This window comes from Diorhabda sublineata, chromosome 10 (genome assembly GCF_026230105.1).
Source record: "Diorhabda sublineata isolate icDioSubl1.1 chromosome 10, icDioSubl1.1, whole genome shotgun sequence".
Lineage (NCBI taxonomy): Eukaryota > Metazoa > Arthropoda > Insecta > Coleoptera > Chrysomelidae > Diorhabda > Diorhabda sublineata.
The window spans coordinates 20224269-20245001 of NC_079483.1; the positions used below are offsets into that span (position 1 = coordinate 20224269).

General features: G+C 32.0%; 1 protein-coding gene across 1 annotated transcript in view; it reads left to right on the forward strand.

Annotated features, from left to right (window-relative positions):
• The window catches only part of LOC130449951 (eyes absent homolog 2), a 57225-nt gene that overhangs the window by 33371 nt on the left and 3121 nt on the right, over window positions 1-20733 (forward strand). The window contains exons 3-7 of the mRNA XM_056788071.1: window positions 14785-14957; window positions 15058-15217; window positions 19134-19404; window positions 19456-19618; window positions 20104-20450. Coding sequence (XP_056644049.1) covers window positions 14785-14957; window positions 15058-15217; window positions 19134-19404; window positions 19456-19618; window positions 20104-20450 — 1114 coding nt within the window. The remainder of the gene's footprint in view (window positions 1-14784; window positions 14958-15057; window positions 15218-19133; window positions 19405-19455; window positions 19619-20103; window positions 20451-20733) is intronic.

The following is a 20733-nucleotide window of genomic DNA, read 5'->3' on the forward strand; positions in this document are numbered from 1 at the left end:
TTATTTGTCCTTTCGTAAATAATTTTTGCTTTTTTGAACCTCTAGATTCCATAAAAACCAATAATATGCCGGGGAATCGTGATTAAAACATTCCGAGACAATCCTGATGAAAATCATGTATAATAATCCTGATTAGACTGATTTAAAGTAATCCTGATAAGGATCTCACGAGGCAATCATAATAAAAATCTTTGCAAGGCAATCATAATCCAAATTAAACTTGATCAAAGACCTGATTATTGATCTGGGTTACATCCTTATCAAAATTTCGACAAATTATCCTGTTTTGTACCTCATTAAGGTCCTTATTTGTCCTTTCGTAAATAATTTTTGCTTTTTTGAACCTCTAGATTCCATAAAAACCAATAATATGCCGGGGAATCGTGATTAAAACATTCCGAGACAATCCTGATGAAAATCATGTATAATAATCCTGATTAGACTGATTTAAAGTAATCCTGATAAGGATCTCACGAGGCAATCATAATAAAAATCTTTGCGAGGCAATCATAATCCAAGTTAAACTTGATCAAAGACCTAATTACTGATCTGGGTTACATCCTTATCAAAATTTCGACAAATTATCCTGTTTTGTACCTCATTAAGGTCCTTATTTGTCCTTTCGTAAATAATTTTTGCTTTTTTGAACCTCTCGATTCCATAAAAACCAATAATATGCCGGGGAATCGTGATTAAAACATTCCGAGACAATCCTGATGAAAATCATGTATAATAATCCTGATTAGACTGATTTAAAGTAATCCTGATAAGGATCTCACGAGGCAATCATAATAAAAATCATTGCGAGGCAATCATAATCCAAGTTAAACTCGATCAAGGACGTAATTACTGATCTGGGTTACATCCTTATCAAAATTTCGACTAAATATCCTGTTTTGTATCTTATTAAGGTCCTTATTTGTCCTTTCGTAAATAATTTTTGCTTTTTTGAACCTCTAGATTCCATAAAAACCAATAATATGCCGGGGAATCGTGATTAAAACATTCCGAGACAATCCTGATGAAAATCATGTATAATAATCCTGATTAGACTGATTTAAAGTAATCCTGATAAGGATCTCACGAGGCAATCATAATAAAAATCATTGCGAGGCAATCATAATCCAAGTTAAACTTGATCAAAGACCTGATTATTGATCTGGGTTACATCCTTATCAAAATTTCGACAAATTATCCTGTTTTGTACCTCATTAAGGTCCTTATTTGTCCTTTCGTAAATAATTTTTGCTTTTTTGAACCTCTCGATTCCATACAAACCAATAATATGCCGGGGAATCGTGATTAAAACATTCCGAGGCAATCCTGATGAAAATCATGTATAATAATCCTGATTGGACTGATTTAAAGTAATCCTGATAAGGATCTCACGAGGCAATCATAATAAAAATCTTTGCGAGGCAATCATAATCAAAGTTAAACTTGATCAAAGACCTGATTATTGATCTGGGTTACATCCTTATCAAAATTTCGACAAATTATCCTGTTTTGTACCTCATTAAGGAACTTATTTGTCCTTTCGTAAATAATTTTTGCTTTTTTGAACCTCTCGATTCCATAAAAACCAATAATATGCCGGGGAATCGTGATTAAAACATTCCGAGACAATCCTGATGAAAATCATGTATAATAATCCTGATTAGACTGATTTAAAGTAATCCTGATAAGGATCTCACGAGGCAATCATAATAAAAATCTTTGCGAGGCAATCATAATCCAAGTTAAACTTGATCAAAGACCTAATTACTGATCTGGGTTACATCCTTATCAAAATTTCGACTAATTATCCTGTTTTGTATCTTATTAAGGTCCTTATTTGTCCTTTCGTAAATAATTTTTGCTTTTTTGAACCTCTCGATTCCATAAAAACCAATAATATGCCGGGGAATCGTGATTAAAACATTCCGAGACAATCCTGATGAAAATCATGTATAATAATCCTGATTAGACTGATTTAAAGTAATCCTGATAAGGATCTCACGAGGCAATCATAATAAAAATCATTGCGAGGCAATCATAATCCAAGTTAAACTCGATCAAGGACGTAATTACTGATCTGGGTTACATCCTTATCAAAATTTCGACTAAATATCCTGTTTTGTATCTTATTAAGGTCCTTATTTGTCCTTTCGTAAATAATTTTTGCTTTTTTGAACCTCTAGATTCCATAAAAACCAATAATATGCCGGGGAATCGTGATTAAAACATTCCGAGACAATCCTGATGAAAATCATGTATAATAATCCTGATTAGACTGATTTAAAGTAATCCTGATAAGGATCTCACGAGGCAATCATAATAAAAATCTTTGCGAGGCAATCATAATCCAAGTTAAACTTGATCAAAGACCTGATTATTGATCTGGGTTACATCCTTATCAAAATTTCGACAAATTATCCTGTTTTGTACCTCATTAAGGTCCTTATTTGTCCTTTCGTAAATAATTTTTGCTTTTTTGAACCTCTCGATTCCATAAAAACCAATAATATGCCGGGGAATCGTGATTAAAACATTCCGAGACAATCCTGATGAAAATCATGTATAATAATCCTGATTAGACTGATTTAAAGTAATCCTGATAAGGATCTCACGAGGCAATCATAATAAAAATCTTTGCGAGGCAATCATAATCCAAGTTAAACTTGATCAAAGACCTGATTATTGATCTGGGTTACATCCTTATCAAAATTTCGACAAATTATCCTGTTTTGTACCTCATTAAGGTCCTTATTTGTCCTTTCGTAAATAATTTTTGCTTTTTTGAACCTCTAGATTCCATAAAAACCAATAATATGCCGGGGAATCGTGATTAAAACATTCCGAGACAATCCTGATGAAAATCATGTATAATAATCCTGATTAGACTGATTTAAAGTAATCCTGATAAGGATCTCACGAGGCAATCATAATAAAAATCTTTGCAAGGCAATCATAATCCAAATTAAACTTGATCAAAGACCTGATTATTGATCTGGGTTACATCCTTATCAAAATTTCGACAAATTATCCTGTTTTGTACCTCATTAAGGTCCTTATTTGTCCTTTCGTAAATAATTTTTGCTTTTTTGAACCTCTAGATTCCATAAAAACCAATAATATGCCGGGGAATCGTGATTAAAACATTCCGAGACAATCCTGATGAAAATCATGTATAATAATCCTGATTAGACTGATTTAAAGTAATCCTGATAAGGATCTCACGAGGCAATCATAATAAAAATCTTTGCAAGGCAATCATAATCCAAGTTAAACTTGATCAAAGACCTGATTATTGATCTGGGTTACATCCTTATCAAAATTTCGACAAATTATCCTGTTTTGTACCTCATTAAGGTCCTTATTTGTCCTTTCGTAAATAATTTTTGCTTTTTTGAACCTCTCGATTCCATAAAAACCAATAATATGCCGGGGAATCGTGATTAAAACATTCCGAGACAATCCTGATGAAAATCATGTATAATAATCCTGATTAGACTGATTTAAAGTAATCCTGATAAGGATCTCACGAGGCAATCATAATAAAAATCTTTGCGAGGCAATCATAATCCAAGTTAAACTTGATCAAAGACCTGATTATTGATCTGGGTTACATCCTTATCAAAATTTCGACAAATTATCCTGTTTTGTACCTCATTAAGGTCCTTATTTGTCCTTTCGTAAATAATTTTTGCTTTTTTGAACCTCTAGATTCCATAAAAACCAATAATATGCCGGGGAATCGTGATTAAAACATTCCGAGACAATCCTGATGAAAATCATGTATAATAATCCTGATTAGACTGATTTAAAGTAATCCTGATAAGGATCTCACGAGGCAATCATAATAAAAATCTTTGCAAGGCAATCATAATCCAAATTAAACTTGATCAAAGACCTGATTATTGATCTGGGTTACATCCTTATCAAAATTTCGACAAATTATCCTGTTTTGTACCTCATTAAGGTCCTTATTTGTCCTTTCGTAAATAATTTTTGCTTTTTTGAACCTCTAGATTCCATAAAAACCAATAATATGCCGGGGAATCGTGATTAAAACATTCCGAGACAATCCTGATGAAAATCATGTATAATAATCCTGATTAGACTGATTTAAAGTAATCCTGATAAGGATCTCACGAGGCAATCATAATAAAAATCATTGCGAGGCAATCATAATCCAAGTTAAACTTGATCAAAGACCTGATTATTGATCTGGGTTACATCCTTATCAAAATTTCGACTAATTATCCTGTTTTGTATCTTATTAAGGTCCTTATTTGTCCTTTCGTAAATAATTTTTGCTTTTTTGAACCTCTCGATTCCATACAAACCAATAATATGCCGGGGAATCGTGATTAAAACATTCCGAGACAATCCTGATGAAAATCATGTATAATAATCCTGATAAGATCTCACGAGGCAATCATAATACGAATCTTGTGAGGCAATCATAATACAATTTAATTTAATCGCCTAATTTGCCTGTACTATGTACAACAATCTAAAAATCTAAATATCTCCGAAACTATAAATTTTATCGAATTAAACAAAGAGTACATTTTTGTTAAAAAACGATTGAAAAAATCATTTTTCCTATCTGTAGATTGTACAGATTGTCCCCGAAAAAGTTACGGATTGTTTACTATTCGACACGGATTCCAAATAATAATTTAAATTTATTAAACATACTACGTAAATTTTTTTGTCTAATTTGACCGGACTATCATTATATTAAATAGTATCCAATCTTCTTCTCTTTTATATTCACTGAGAATACATTTGAACGATCCCAAATCAAATATTATTTTCGTAAAATTAAACTGATTATTATTGCGAAGTTTTTTGGTAGTTTTCGAAATGTACAGGGTGTATACGAAAAAAAAACCTCATGACATCACGTGTCGTTCGTTTTTTTTTGTTGTAATCATCAACGTTATGCAAAAAGTAAACGGTCGACGAAGCTTTTTCTCGTAATAGAAAAAAAAAAGTGTCTAGACAAATAATTTTGCCGCGATAATCTGGAAACTATAGATAAAATTTACGTAACTCCGTGTGTGCCGTTCAAACAAAAGGAATTCGAAAAGAAAAATGCGCGTTAGATACTGTTTCTAATTATGTTTATTTAGCACTTTTCGCAACGTGTTATCTCGACAGGATATAGCGTTTCACTTGTTCAGAATGTCGAGATATTTTTACGACAGGACGACTGCCCGATGACCGTTAATATTATCTATGTACGATAATACAAGGGGCGTTCAAAAAACATACATTTTAAACCAAACTAAAGATTGAAAGGTCGCGCGAACCGAATCTCTAGAAACAGCGTTCGAAATCTGATCGTTTCGTGCTCGGATGAAGCTAATTCAAAAAAAAAATCACGTCGATACATGTTTTATACGTAATTATTGTCGATCGGTGTGTTATAGTTGAAAAACGAGGTTAATTCTTTGTTTTATCTACGAGGATGGCGCCGAAAGTACCTGAACTGATCTAAAGATGGCGGTAGTTGTAGTTCGGCAGCCATTAATGTGATTCAATACAATACTAGACTAGATTTTGTACTGAATGAAGCAAAAAAACAATCGAAACAATGAATTGGAAAGTCACGACGTCGGTTTGAATTAAATAAAACAAAATCGACTCATTTGGTTTTGAAAATTGATAAATTAAAGTTTAAATTGCAAATTCGTGCTGCCTATTCGACAGATTAAGCACCTTGGGATTATTTTCTGTCTTTAAACATCAAAAAATCACACACACACTGAAGTACTTGTAGCACTAACCCCGTATAATTAAATGCTAACGATGTTTTTTCCTTTTTTTATTAAATATTTGACAACATTCCAAATTTCATTAGTTTATAACGAACCAAATTATTCGAATAAACGCATAAACGACAAAACGAATTTTTAGTATGACCCCGTAGAAAATTATTCAGTGTTTCTTGAATTTTGACACATCCATTAGTTACTTTAACGTATCGTTGGGACGAAGTTATAAATAGTCGAGTTTGTTGAGATTAAAAAATGATAAAATTACTAAAAGTTTTGATACAAGTTGTTTTATACCTACTAACCGAAGAAATTTGTTTACGACGACGCGTGACCGGATTCTCAATTCTCGGAAATTAATTTCAAACCGAACCGATATTTAACAAATGTATTAATAAAGATATATTAGATTTTAACTCAAACGAAATAAATAAATTGCAAACAACGCCATCTGTGAGTGTCTAGCACACGCTCAGTTGTGGTACAAACACAGTTTGCTTCTTTGTCGGCCATTTTGTGAACCAAATATCCAAATTTATTAATTTATGAACCTCCCAGTGATCAAGGACGTTTTAGACTATGGTTTTTTTTTACAAATTTCGATATTTAATTGTCATTTGTCAGTTTATTTTGTGGAAAAATAATCAATTACGAGATTTTCTACTCAAATTTTGACGTATGACACATATGATGCGGATATGTCAAATCTGACATTACCATCTTAAAATTTGACATTTTTATTGATGAAAATACTCAGAAATTAATTTCAATCCGAACCTATGTTTAACAAAATACATGTAATAATAAAGATATATTAGATTTTAATACAAAAGAAATAAATAAATTGCAAACAACGCCATCTGTGAGTGTCTAGCACACGCTCAGTTGTGGTACAAACACAGTTTGCTTCTTTGTCGGCCATTTTGTGAACCAAATATCCAAATTTATTAATTTATGAACCTCCCAGTGATCAAGGACGTTTTAGACTATGGTTTTTTTTTACAAATTTCGATATTTAATTGTCATTTGTCAGTTTATTTTGTGGAAAAATAATCAATTACGAGATTTTCTACTCAAATTTTGACGTATGACACATATGATGCGGATATGTCAAATCTGACATTACCATCTTAAAATTTGACATTTTTATTGATGAAAATACTCAGAAATTAATTTCAATCCGAACCTATGTTTAACAAAATACATGTAATAATAAAGATATATTAGATTTTAATACAAAAGAAATAAATAAATTGCAAACAGCGCCATCTGTGAGTGTCTAGCACACGCTCAGTTGTGGTACAAACACAGTTTGCTTCTTTGTCGGCCATTTTGTGAACCAAATATCCAAATTTATTAATTTATGAACCTCCCAGTGATCAAGGACGTTTTAGACTATGGTTTTTTTTTACAAATTTCGATATTTAATTGTCATTTGTCAGTTTATTTTGTGGAAAAATAATCAATTACGAGATTTTCTACTCAAATTTTGACGTATGACACATATGATGCGGATATGTCAAATCTGACATTACCATCTTAAAATTTGACATTTTTATTGATGAAAATACTCAGAAATTAATTTCAATCCGAACCTATGTTTAACAAAATACATGTAATAATAAAGATATATTAGATTTTAATACAAACGTAATGAATAAATTGCAAACAACGCCATCTGTGAGTGTCTAGCACGCGCTCAGTTGTGGTACAAACACAGTTTGCTTCTTTGTCGGCCATTTTGTGAACCAAATCTCCAATTTATTAATTTATGTATCTCCTAGTGATCAAGGACGTTTTAGACTATGGTTTTTTTTTACAAATTTCGATATTTGATTGTCATTTGTCAGTTTATTTTGTGGAAAAATAATCAATTACGAGATTTTCTACTCAAATTTTGACGTATGACACATATGATGCGGATATGTCAAATCTGACATTACCATCTTAAAATTTGACATTTTTATTGATGAAAATACTCAGAAATTAATTTCAATCCGAACCTATGTTTAACAAAATACATGTAATAATAAAGATATATTAGATTTTAATACAAAAGAAATAAATAAATTGCAAACAGCGCCATCTGTGAGTGTCTAGCACACGCTCAGTTGTGGTACAAACACAGTTTGCTTCTTTGTCGGCGATTTTGTGAACCAAATACCACGACAATACAAGCTTTCACATGTCAATTCAAAAAAAAAACGTTTTTGTACAATCAAAACATCGAGTCGATGAATTAAAACTTAAGTAGCAACCCTCGTATTAGACTTGTTTGACTTGGATAACATTGGAAACGTTTTTTCGAATTATTTGCATCCATATTGTAGACAAATTTCTATTATCTAACATTCCATGCTGACCTAACCTAACTTTATTAATTTTCCTCTAATCCCCCTCGTATATCAACATATGATTTTGTTTTAATTGGAATAAAAGAAAAATAAACTATTATTTGCTATAAAATAAATTGTTTATTTTAAATAATCTCAAAAAAAATATATTTTTTTTTCGTATTGAGTGTAGATAATCTTTTTTATTAGATTTTATCATGATCCTCTTCATTTTAACAATACCTCTGATGACGCTTAAAGATTTAATAGGCCTTTTCCTCTAGTACCATCCCCCTACGTGTTTTTGAGGGTTAAATCTGAGGGGTTATATACTGAAAATAATTCGAAGGGCAAACGTAGCATGTTAAATTCATTATGTGAATAAACGAACAGACTATAATCATGATTTTACATCAACACTCGTAATCCGAAATAGAGAATTATTCAATTCACAACAACAAACAACTACGCCATCTTTTAGTACAATCCTCGTAAATTGGGATATAAACACTTTTCACATTCCCGCTTGAGTTTTCCGGGAAAATAAGTGACGAATCGCATTATTTTATCCACGAGGGAAAGTTGATCATTTTTTTTTGTTGCCTAGTGTAATTATTATGCGATTATATACATTCCGGTTGAATTAAATCAACACTAACCTAACATTTGCGATTTGATATTACTACTACTTATTCTAATTTTAATTTCCGACATATCAGTTGTGCAACAACTATAAAAATCACTGAAATTCGATATTGTAATTCAATTTGCCGTATCGCATTTCTTGGTAATTTTTTTTATTTCGGTATACTTGTTTGAATTACAAAAACAAATGAAAAAAAAAACGTTCATTCATAACGAGTTGGTCTCATTGTTGCCGAGTCTACGATACTTTACAAACGATCGATTTTTATTTTATTTATTCACTTTATTTATATTCCACGATATGGAGCTATTACATAAACAATCAGTAAATTATTTCGATTTAGTAATTAATAGAAATAAACAAATCAAAAAAGAAAGTTAATTAAACGTTTTTGATTATTAAATTATTTTGACGACTTGGCAACGTTGTTTTAGATAAGATGAAAGATGGAATCATAGAAAAAATATTAATGATAGAGAAATTGACGTACGGACATAGACAAAATAATAATAGTTTCTATTTATATAAAATGTAAGCCTACTATATGAACGTTATTTTTATGTTTCTAAATCTTATTGATTTTAGGTTTGTTCTGTTTCAAAATTAGTTTGTGACAAATAATTTAATTGATTACTGGTATGTATTTGAAATGTAAATATTTTTCTAGTTTGATTTTATTCTTATTTTGATATTCAAGTTGAAGGTAATCTATTTATAGATATAAATACTCAAATTGTAAGTGTTAATATCATATTTTGATAAAAGAACTAATTTTGAAACTGAAGATATTTAATATCAAGAAGATTTAGAAACATAAACATATCAAAAGGTCTAAGAAATGAATAGTATTTTATATAATCGAAGAAAAAACTTACCTTGTATAATATCGTTATGTAAAAATAGTTTCACGTCACTTATTCAACACAATTAATTAACATAAATAATGAATTGTTGCAAACATTATTGGCATTTAAAATTTACATTGTTTACGAAATGCACTGAACGGAAAAATTTAACACATGGACGAGCATTTGTTGAACTGTCAAAACTGACCAAAAGATCACTTAACTGGAAGTTAAAAATTATTTACGGATCAATAAACATTTGGAAAAGAAAATTTATAATAAAAATACAAAGCTACAGGTAGAAAATAACCTCACATTCGAAAAATATGGTCATAATTTCATCGGAAAAATCAGTCTGGTGAACAATTAAAAAGCGGGGTTTAGATCTTGATCAATTCCTCATGGTCGTTTTGTCACATGAAGTGCCAGACCTCCTGGGCGCAGCGTGCCCTGCCAGCCCACCTACCTTCACGTGTTTTATTATCGTTCACTTGTTCCTTTTATTTCACACAATCTCACCGGCCAGGGGAATTAATAACTTTACAACTTTATATCAAGTGGGCTTATCTGAGAAAAATGATAATTGCTTGTCTCTGACTTGGAAACTACAAGAATCGTTTAGATTTTTTACTGGCCGTTCATCAAGTCGGTCGTGAAACACACCTCGCGCCAAAAAGACAAACTACCGACATAGAATTATATCACTAGAGTTGTCACTGATTTGTCAATAGGATAAATAATTATCTTCGATCGGCAAAAATATTATCGATGTCTTTTTAAATTAAACAACGATATATAAGAAAAAAACTTAATTTAAATAATATAAAATATGAAAAGTAAATCGTTAATACACTCAATTAAAGTTTCGTTTCTCTAATAACTATTTGTTTTATCTATGGTATGTATCTCAAGACGCTATCTAAACGATATAATTCTTTATGTTCTGTGTACACTTTGAACTTAATGTTTTTATGTCAATTTTATAACCAGCTTGGGAACAGCTTGAATGGATTTAAGCGGTACTGTCTACAAATACGATTAAACGTTGCAATTATTTGTGAATCGATTAATGATAATGATAACGTGATCTAACAGTATCGTATTAAGGACGCTTGACACAATTTTCGTTATTATAAATAAATCTTGTATACCATTGGAATAATACGTAATCGTTTCGGTTTTGATATTTCAACTTTAAGTTGACGTCATTAACGTTACAAATATTTACGAGAAATGAAAAATTTGGTGGGTTTTGTGTTAAATTTTTGCATACCTGGAAAACTGATGGAAGAGATTGAAACATTAACTGTTTTTTTTTTTAATTCAGTTTTAATCAAGTTTTATGTGTCGAGACGTACTCGTAGTCACTGCCATTACAGCAACCCTTTCTTATAACGTACCTACTTCCTCATTAAAGACTAACTGCACATGTTTCTGTCTGGTTTTTTGTATTTGTTTTTTTTTTCCTCTCGATAATAATAAAAGCGTTTGACTTTCATCTGGTCATATGATGGCGTTAAGTTTTCTCTATTCAAATTTTATAATAGTCATTCGATACAGTAAATAAAGAAAGACATTACAATATATAATAAAACGTGGTATGCGACATTATTTTATTATCCTGACATATTTAAGTTTATGAATACGTAAAATTTATCAAATAACATATCCTCATTACGAATTGATTTAAATGATGACGTGTCAATCACGTTTGAAGTATTGATTGTTGCATAAATTTAGAGTTAATAGTTTGACGTATTGAATGTTGCATAACTTTGAATATAAATATTTATATAAAAATTTACGGTTATTTGTATATAAATAGTGTAAATATTATTTTAAATAACACATCGACGATCATCATCATCATCATCGGAAAGCACGTAAAAGAACAAGTGTCAAAAGAGTACGAAAATAGTTTGAAAACGACAAAGAGAACAGAACAAAAAGAGCGACGGTTAGAAGGAGACGGAGAATACCCATTTGGTTCACACATGTTTAAGAACTAATAAAGCTCTTTACAATATATTTCATTCAGACAGTTTTTACCTAAAAAAAGCGGGCGTATAAACAAGAATAATGATTATTTTCTTATACAGTTGACAGATTTAGTTCTCTTTTTCTATTTGGGTGTCATCAATTTTAGCGAGAATTTCCTTATTACATTTTTTTTTATTTAAAAAAAAAACACCTGTCAATTTTATATTATTTTTAGGACGTAAATATCATTTGATAGACAAGATAATTAGGAGGGTTTCCAATCGATAACGAAATATATTTCACACGGACGTGTGTCTATTTGTTGAAAAATCAGCAGGCATCAAAAGCATTAACAGACATTAGTATTATGTTAGTGAATGGGGGCCCTCTTGTTGTCCTTTTATACCTTTGATAATAATAGCACAGCATCACGTCCACTACCTACGTTGCGGTAATTGTCCTTTTTCCGACGGCTATTATCACACAAGACCTGCCCTTTATTTCGGTAGCGCACGCAGATACACTCTAACACAAAAGTAGTGAACCTCGTTTATGTGTTAATTATTTTTTTCTACTAGCGTGCGTAACTACGTAATTTAGGCACAATTTCGAGTTAATAAAACTCTGTCCTATTCGCACATCAATAAATTCAAAATTGCTATAATATATATAGTTTCCCAGAAAACAATGCAGTCACTACAGGAGTAGTATAATGTCGAAATTACGATTACGACTAATAGAAAAACTTGTATTGCGAAATTGATGTCGTTAAATATTTTTTTTATTACCGTGTAGGTACTTAAAACACACTTTAACACTTTACGCACTAGTGCGTAAAAAAACATACTTTAAGTAGTAGTACGTATAGAAAATTTTTAACAAAATCTCTGTGGCGTAGTGTATAGAATACAAGGCTGGCATTACAGAGGTAGTAGGTTCAAACCACACTGTTGATTTTTTTATTTTTATTTTATTTGAGTGTAAAGCTTTTTTTTCGACGAAAGCGACAATCACACGAGTCGAAAAAAGTCTACTTTTTACACTTATTACATAAATAACAATTATTTCGTTGAGGATTGCAGAAAAAAATAATTTTCAACATGAATGTCACGTAATATTTAATATTTTTGTTTTCGGTCGATATTTTTTACTTTTAATACGAACCAGTGTTACTTTTAAGGCGTATTTATGTGTGTGTGTGTCTTAAATCCCATTCCGAAAAACCATAAATCACATTAAAACCGTGTCAACCTATTTATTTTCGAACTCGGTCTCGAATCTTTATCAAAATGTGACAGTTCAGGACTCGATATTCAAATACGGACTCGAATTTATCACCAGGCTAGTTTAGGGCTCAGGATCCAAAAGGGCGTCACGTTTTTGAGGGGTTCAAAATATTTTTAACACAAAATTAATAAAAAAAATATGCCGATACTTACCTTATACCTAGTATTTTGTCATGAGGTCTACCAGGGGTCAATTAAAGTATCTTCTAAACTCGTATAATAATTATTCGCTTTTTTTGCCACAATCCCACTACGAAAACGCTCGATTCTTTCGCGTTTTACATGATTCAAATGACAAATCTTGTTATATACGCCCAAATCGATGGATATTTCCGAAATTGAAATATTGCATTCACAAATAGTGTTAAAAACATTTTTTTTTTCAAAAAAAAAACGCGATTTTACAACAATAAAAATAATTAAAAAGTCATTTCTATAGATGAGTTGCATAAAAAGTATTTTGAAGCGGAAAACATTTGTTTTTATTTAAAACAATTTCGAATATTCTTGTATGCTACCTCGTATTTATATTTTATATTTCATCGTTCGATTAATTTAGTTGATTAGCGTTAAAAAAAATAAATGTTGTAGGCCGAAATTAATTCGAGTACGGACCTGTAGGTTAGCAGTGACCACGTCACGTAATAAAATTTATGCCTACCCGCCAAGACATGTGTCACTTGTTCGTGTCAGGACCAACAACTTGTCAAGAAAAATTCACTATAATTCAATGAATATGCGCGGTTTCTTTCTAACTCTCTTCTATTCTAACTTAGTTAGAAAGAGAAACAACATATTACATATATATATATATCGACCGAGATTTCGTGCTAAACGGTTGTGCTTTTTCTCCGAATTCTACATCATTTCTCCAGACGTATATACGAGGAAATTCGTAATTAAGAGATTTTTAATTATTTAAAAGATGTTTTTCGTATTTATTTAAACTTTCTGTTCGTGGGGTAAATTATTAATAAACACATTATCTTAAATTATTAATTTATTTACGCAATCTAACTACATTCATTTAAATTTATTAACTATTTTGATAATTCGTTTTGTTCACTACGACTATTTATATAAAACTAAACTAAAATTCCATTGTAGTTGGACAGGTCCGGACTAGGGAACTATTGTTAATAACAATATTTTATTATTTTATTTCGGTAATAAATATAATATGTTACGAGGGTTACATGTCAATTTTTATATATGATTATAATATATTTTTAAGTATGAGAGAGTAATAAAACATAATTTCTAATGTAAAATTTAGTACGGTCGATTTAAATATTACAGAAAGAGATAATACGTATACCGGTCGTCCAAAAAGCGGCGCGTCGACCACAGAGCCCGTTTTTAAGAATTTCGATTCCATTTTAAAAAAAAGTATAGAAAATGACGAATTTTCCCGGGCTATTTTATGTACCATTTTTGTTGCGAATATCTAGGAAGTGGGTAGCGGCCCGTTTCAATATATAAAAAGATCTTACGTGTAAGATTATATATCTAATATTTCTGTATCTATTCAGACAAAATTCTTATCTAGAATCTCATCGATTTCGTATAGATTTTTCATTGTAAAATTTGACAAAAACTTCCCTCCCTTGTTGTAACAAAAAAAAATCTACCCGTCAGCTTAAAATGGTAGAGATTCTAATGAAATTATTATACGAGGTGTGGATATAGATGTTGTTTATACCGTAAATTCTATTAAATATAATCTACCGTTACCGACTGTACATTTTTTTTTTCTCGACTCAGTCGATAATTCCCTTAGCAACGCCCCTTTTACGAGATCTCATCAGCCCATCTAGACGGCTGAGAATTCTTTTGTTTACCTTGATAAAATCAATACGAAACTTTCGCATAAATCTAATTCCAATAGGATATTTGTTATAATTATGAATTATTTTTTCGTTTCAGATTGATCTGCGGTTCAGCTTCAAGCCCTCAAAGTGGTCGTTCTTCTTCTACTTGCGGATCCCCCCCGCCAATCACCGCAACCACCGTCGTTCACCCAACTACTGATAACCTTTCGTCGTCTTCGCCTCCAACGGCTAATTTTACCCCCGCTTGGTCTTTACTAGATACGCAAGGTGCGTTTTAAAAGCCAGCTTTCGAGAACGCTCTTCTCCAAATGTCAATCGGGAGCGTTCGACAATGTTATTAATAGAACTAACGTTGATTTAATTGTAGGTGTTAAAACCGAGATTAGAAGTCCGGGATTGGCCGAATCGGATTGCGTAGCGTCTACGCAAGATTCGGCGTCATTTTTTAGTACTACTATAGATTTAGGAAACATTTACGAAAAAGACTACCACCAATCTTACTCGTCAGCACATTCTTATTATAATAGGTAAATTCGCATTTTCAATTCCTTCAAATTTTTACTTTTTGTTGACCTGTTACTTACGTCAAAATGATCTGTCATACGTCACCAGTGTTACCAACCGTCTATTGTATGTTAACTATTACTAGCTATCGTATATTCTATGAAAACGTCACGTAAAAATAATAATTTTCAACTGACCTCAACTGTCATTTAGCACCAAATGACATACGTCACCAGAGTTATCGACTATCTTGTGTGTCAACTGTCAGTAGCTGTCAAATCACGGGGAAATTATGAATTTTATTAAAAGCAAAGAATATTTTGGAAAGTTGAGGATAAAAAGAGTTTATTATCTTCAACGTCAACTGTCATTTAGCACCAAATGACATACGTCACCAGAGCTATCGACTATCTTGTGTGTCAACTGTCAGTAGCTGTCAAATCACGGGGAAATTATGAATTTTATTAAAAGCAAAGAATATTTTGGAAAGTTGAGGATAAAAAGAGTTTATTATCTTCAACGTCAACTGTCATTTAGCACCAAATGACATACGTCACCAGAGCTATCGACTATCTTGTGTGTCAACTGTCAGTAGCTGTCAAATCACGGGGAAATTATGAATTTTATTAAAAGCAAAGAATATTTTGGAAAGTTGAGGATAAAAAGAGTTTATTATCTTCAACGTCAACTGTCATTTAGCACCAAATGACATACGTCACCAGAGCTATCGACTATCTTGTGTGTCAACTGTCAGTAGCTGTCAAATCACGGGGAAATTATGAATTTTATTAAAAGCAAAGAATATTTTGGAAAGTTGAGGATAAAAAGAGTTTATTATCTTCAACGTCAACTGTCATTTAGCACCAAATGACATACGTCACCAGAGCTATCGACTATCTTGTGTGTCAACTGTCAGTAGCTGTCAAATCACGGGGAAATTATGAATTTTATTAAAAGCAAAGAATATTTTGGAAAGTTGAGGATAAAAAGAGTTTATTATCTTCAACGTCAACTGTCATTTAGCACCAAATGACATACGTCACCAGAGCTATCGACTATCTTGTGTGTCAACTGTCAGTAGCTGTCAAATCACGGGGAAATTATGAATTTTATTAAAAGCAAAGAATATTTTGGAAAGTTGAGGATAAAAAGAGTTTATTATCTTCAACGTCAACTGTCATTTAGCACCAAATGACATACGTCACCAGAGCTATCGACTATCTTGTGTGTCAACTGTCAGTAGCTGTCAAATCACGGGGAAATTATGAATTTTATTAAAAGCAAAGAATATTTTGGAAAGTTGAGGATAAAAAGAGTTTATTATCTTCAACGTCAACTGTCATTTAGCACCAAATGACATACGTCACCAGAGCTATCGACTATCTTGTGTGTCAACTGTCAGTAGCTGTCAAATCACGGGGAAATTATGAATTTTATTAAAAGCAAAGAATATTTTGGAAAGTTGAGGATAAAAAGAGTTTATTATCTTCAACGTCAACTGTCATTAGCACCAAATGACATACGTCACCAGAGCTATCGACTATCTTGTGTGTCAACTGTCAGTAGCTGTCAAATCACGGGGAAATTATGAATTTTATTAAAAGCAAAGAATATTTTGGAAAGTTGAGGATAAAAAGAGTTTATTATCTTCAACGTCAACTGTCATTTAGCACCAAATGACATACGTCACCAGAGCTATCGACTATCTTGTGTGTCAACTGTCAGTAGCTGTCAAATCACGGGGAAATTATGAATTTTATTAAAAGCAAAGAATATTTTGGAAAGTTGAGGATAAAAAGAGTTTATTATCTTCAACGTCAACTGTCATTTAGCACCAAATGACATACGTCACCAGAGCTATCGACTATCTTGTGTGTCAACTGTCAGTAGCTGTCAAATCACGGGGAAATTATGAATTTTATTAAAAGCAAAGAATATTTTGGAAAGTTGAGGATAAAAAGAGTTTATTATCTTCAACGTCAACTGTCATTTAGCACCAAATGACATACGTCACCAGAGCTATCGACTATCTTGTGTGTCAACTGTCAGTAGCTGTCAAATCACGGGGAAATTATGAATTTTATTAAAAGCAAAGAATATTTTGGAAAGTTGAGGATAAAAAGAGTTTATTATCTTCAACGTCAACTGTCATTTAGCACCAAATGACATACGTCACCAGAGCTATCGACTATCTTGTGTGTCAACTGTCAGTAGCTGTCAAATCACGGGGAAATTATGAATTTTATTAAAAGCAAAGAATATTTTGGAAAGTTGAGGATAAAAAGAGTTTATTATCTTCAACGTCAACTGTCATTTAGCACCAAATGACATACGTCACCAGAGCTATCGACTATCTTGTGTGTCAACTGTCAGTAGCTGTCAAATCACGGGGAAATTATGAATTTTATTAAAAGCAAAGAATATTTTGGAAAGTTGAGGATAAAAAGAGTTTATTATCTTCAACGTCAACTGTCATTAGCACCAAATGACATACGTCACCAGAGCTATCGACTATCTTGTGTGTCAACTGTCAGTAGCTGTCAAATCACGGGGAAATTATGAATTTTATTAAAAGCAAAGAATATTTTGGAAAGTTGAGGATAAAAAGAGTTTATTATCTTCAACGTCAACTGTCATTTAGCACCAAATGACATACGTCACCAGAGCTATCGACTATCTTGTGTGTCAACTGTCAGTAGCTGTCAAATCACGGGGAAATTATGAATTTTATTAAAAGCAAAGAATATTTTGGAAAGTTGAGGATAAAAAGAGTTTATTATCTTCAACGTCAACTGTCATTTAGCACCAAATGACATACGTCACCAGAGCTATCGACTATCTTGTGTGTCAACTGTCAGCAACTGTTCTATGATCGCATCCATAAAACAGTCGATCTACGTCAAAATGGCGGCTGTGTGGTAAACAATCGATTTTCTCGTTTGTACCAGCATTAGTTTCTCTTGGTTAGGTTAGGTTAGTCAAAGTTTTCTATTTTTTTTTTTTCATATTATGATGTGAAGAAGACTCCATAGATAATTTTTAGACCTATTTCGATGGAGTTGATACAGTTGAAACTGAGTTTTTTTAGTCAGTCTGCAAGTAAGGGGGAGGGGGAGGAAATTCCATATTTCTTCAAGTAGCAGCTCTTTAAGAAGCCTTAAAACTGAAAATAATAAGATCTAAAACACAACGAATAACTTCAAAATCTACTCAGAAACTTACGACGCAATCATTTGTTTACCCCACGGAGGCCATTTTTTGAATGGACATAAGCTGATTTTGACAATTCATTGGATTTCTCAATTATACGTCAAAACTATCGTTTTATTAAAAGCAATGCATTAACGTCATCTGTCGTATGTCACTAGAATCCTGTCAACGGCTGTTGTATGTTCCATGATCATGAAGCTTATGTTCTGGGACGGAAGTCACGTCATTAGCGGTGACGTAAATAACCATCTTGAACGCCACGTCACTATCACTAACGTCATCAGTTATATGTGTTAACTATCATTAGCACTATCTGTCACATGTCATTAACCATATCAATTGTCAGCAGGTGTCAAATGTTCTATGTTCGCAATATATATTTCGGAACTAGTGACGACCAACTGTCATTAACGTCATCAGCAAACTCTTGTGTCGATTCATATGTCACAGATGTCAACCGTCACTATCTGTCATATGTCATAGATGTTAATTGAGTGTAAACTATGACCTGTACTATTTGTGACTGATGTCATCGGCCATCTTGTATTTTCAGTTTATGTTCTATAATGGCGTCCGTTAAAGATCACGTGTATCGACCATCTTGTGTGCTATGACGTCTATTATAGCATCCATTTTGTCTACCGTTATGACGTACGGTTTTTAAACTACATTTTAAAAAAAAAATCCGACGGGTCGCGAACTGTTTTTAAGTGAAATTTAATGTTTTAGTATTCAACCTGGTTATGGATCATCCAGTGCTACCACTCCTTACATAAACTCGGCGGCTTCTTTCTATAACAATTCCTCGTATCCGTATTCCGGCTTAAACACATCGAGAGTTTTAAATCCTGCATGTAAAGTAAACGCCGGTTACATTTCTTCTTCTTACTCTTCGCCCAGTTCGCAGTTTAATACAGCAGGACAATCTAGTCAGTATTCTTCTTACGCTGCGTATACTACGCCGGGCGCCTCTTCTTTCACGCAAGGATTTTCCACGCAGGTAAATTTATTCATTTACATTTATATATTTGATTTAATTGAAATGTTTTAGGGAGTGGACTATAGCTCATACGCATCAACGTATCCCGATTCGCAAACTCCACAATTTGCTTCAGGATATTACGCTCAAAGTTATTCGCCGTATGTTAGTTCACCAAGTTCCAGCGGTAGCATAGGCACTACCCCGTATCAATTAACGTCACCTCCAATCTTAGGTAAATATATTCAATTTTTTTTAAAAAAGAAGAAGAATTTGACATTATAAGCTAACTTTTATAAACAGTTTTAAAATAACATTAGGTAAATATGCTTCTATGTTTATTATCTTTTTATAAAAGAAGAAGAATTTGACATTTTAAGCTAATTTCTATAAACAGTTCGATAGTAAATTTAATTATCTAAGGTAAATATGCTTCTATGTTGATTAATAATTTTTTAAAAAAGAAGAATTTGACATATTGAGCTAACCTTTATAAACAGTTTTGAAGTAAATTTTATTTTGTTTTTAATAATGCGTATTCAAGATAATTTTATCATGTAGATATGTTCAAATTCACATATTTGTAATTATATTTTAAAATGTCTATTCAACTATGCTCTTATAGCGATAGTAGTGAATCTGAAACCGAAGGTAGGGTATTATTTAATAAAATTCCAGTTATGAAAACGTATTTATATTGACTTTAAAACATTATTTCAGATAATTCCCCGACTAATATAGCATTATCGGAAGGAGCGACGTCTCCTTTGAAACCAGATAATAAACGTTCCAGAGATTCATCGGGAAGCTTGAGTTCAGAAACGAGAGGAACACGTGGTAGAGGTAGGCGAACGAATACAGTGTCTCCAACTACTCCAGAATCCACAACCGACAGGGTTTTCATTTGGGATCTCGACGAAACCATAATAATTTTCCATACATTGTTAACGGGCAGTTATGCAACGAAATACCAAAAAAATACGCAAAATGTCGTACAGCTCGGATTTAAAATGGAAGAAATGGTTTTTAATTTAGCAGATACGCATTTTTTCTTTAACGACATAGAGGTAAGCGAAATTGATATTATTTTATTAAAATATCAATTTTTAAAGTTTAAACGTGATGTTAATATATAAAATTATGGATTATTTAAACTAGCGAGTAAAAAAATTGTTTCGAGTCATTCTGGTACATTCTTTTTATGATTTTATCATATCAAATCTGTTGGGTTAAGCTTTATTATGAGTGTGTGTATATTTAAAATGAAAAAGTACATCGGTATTTTCTGAAAAAACATTCGCTCAATTAATTTGCGACATCTTCCAGTCGGAAATTGAACAGTATTGTCTC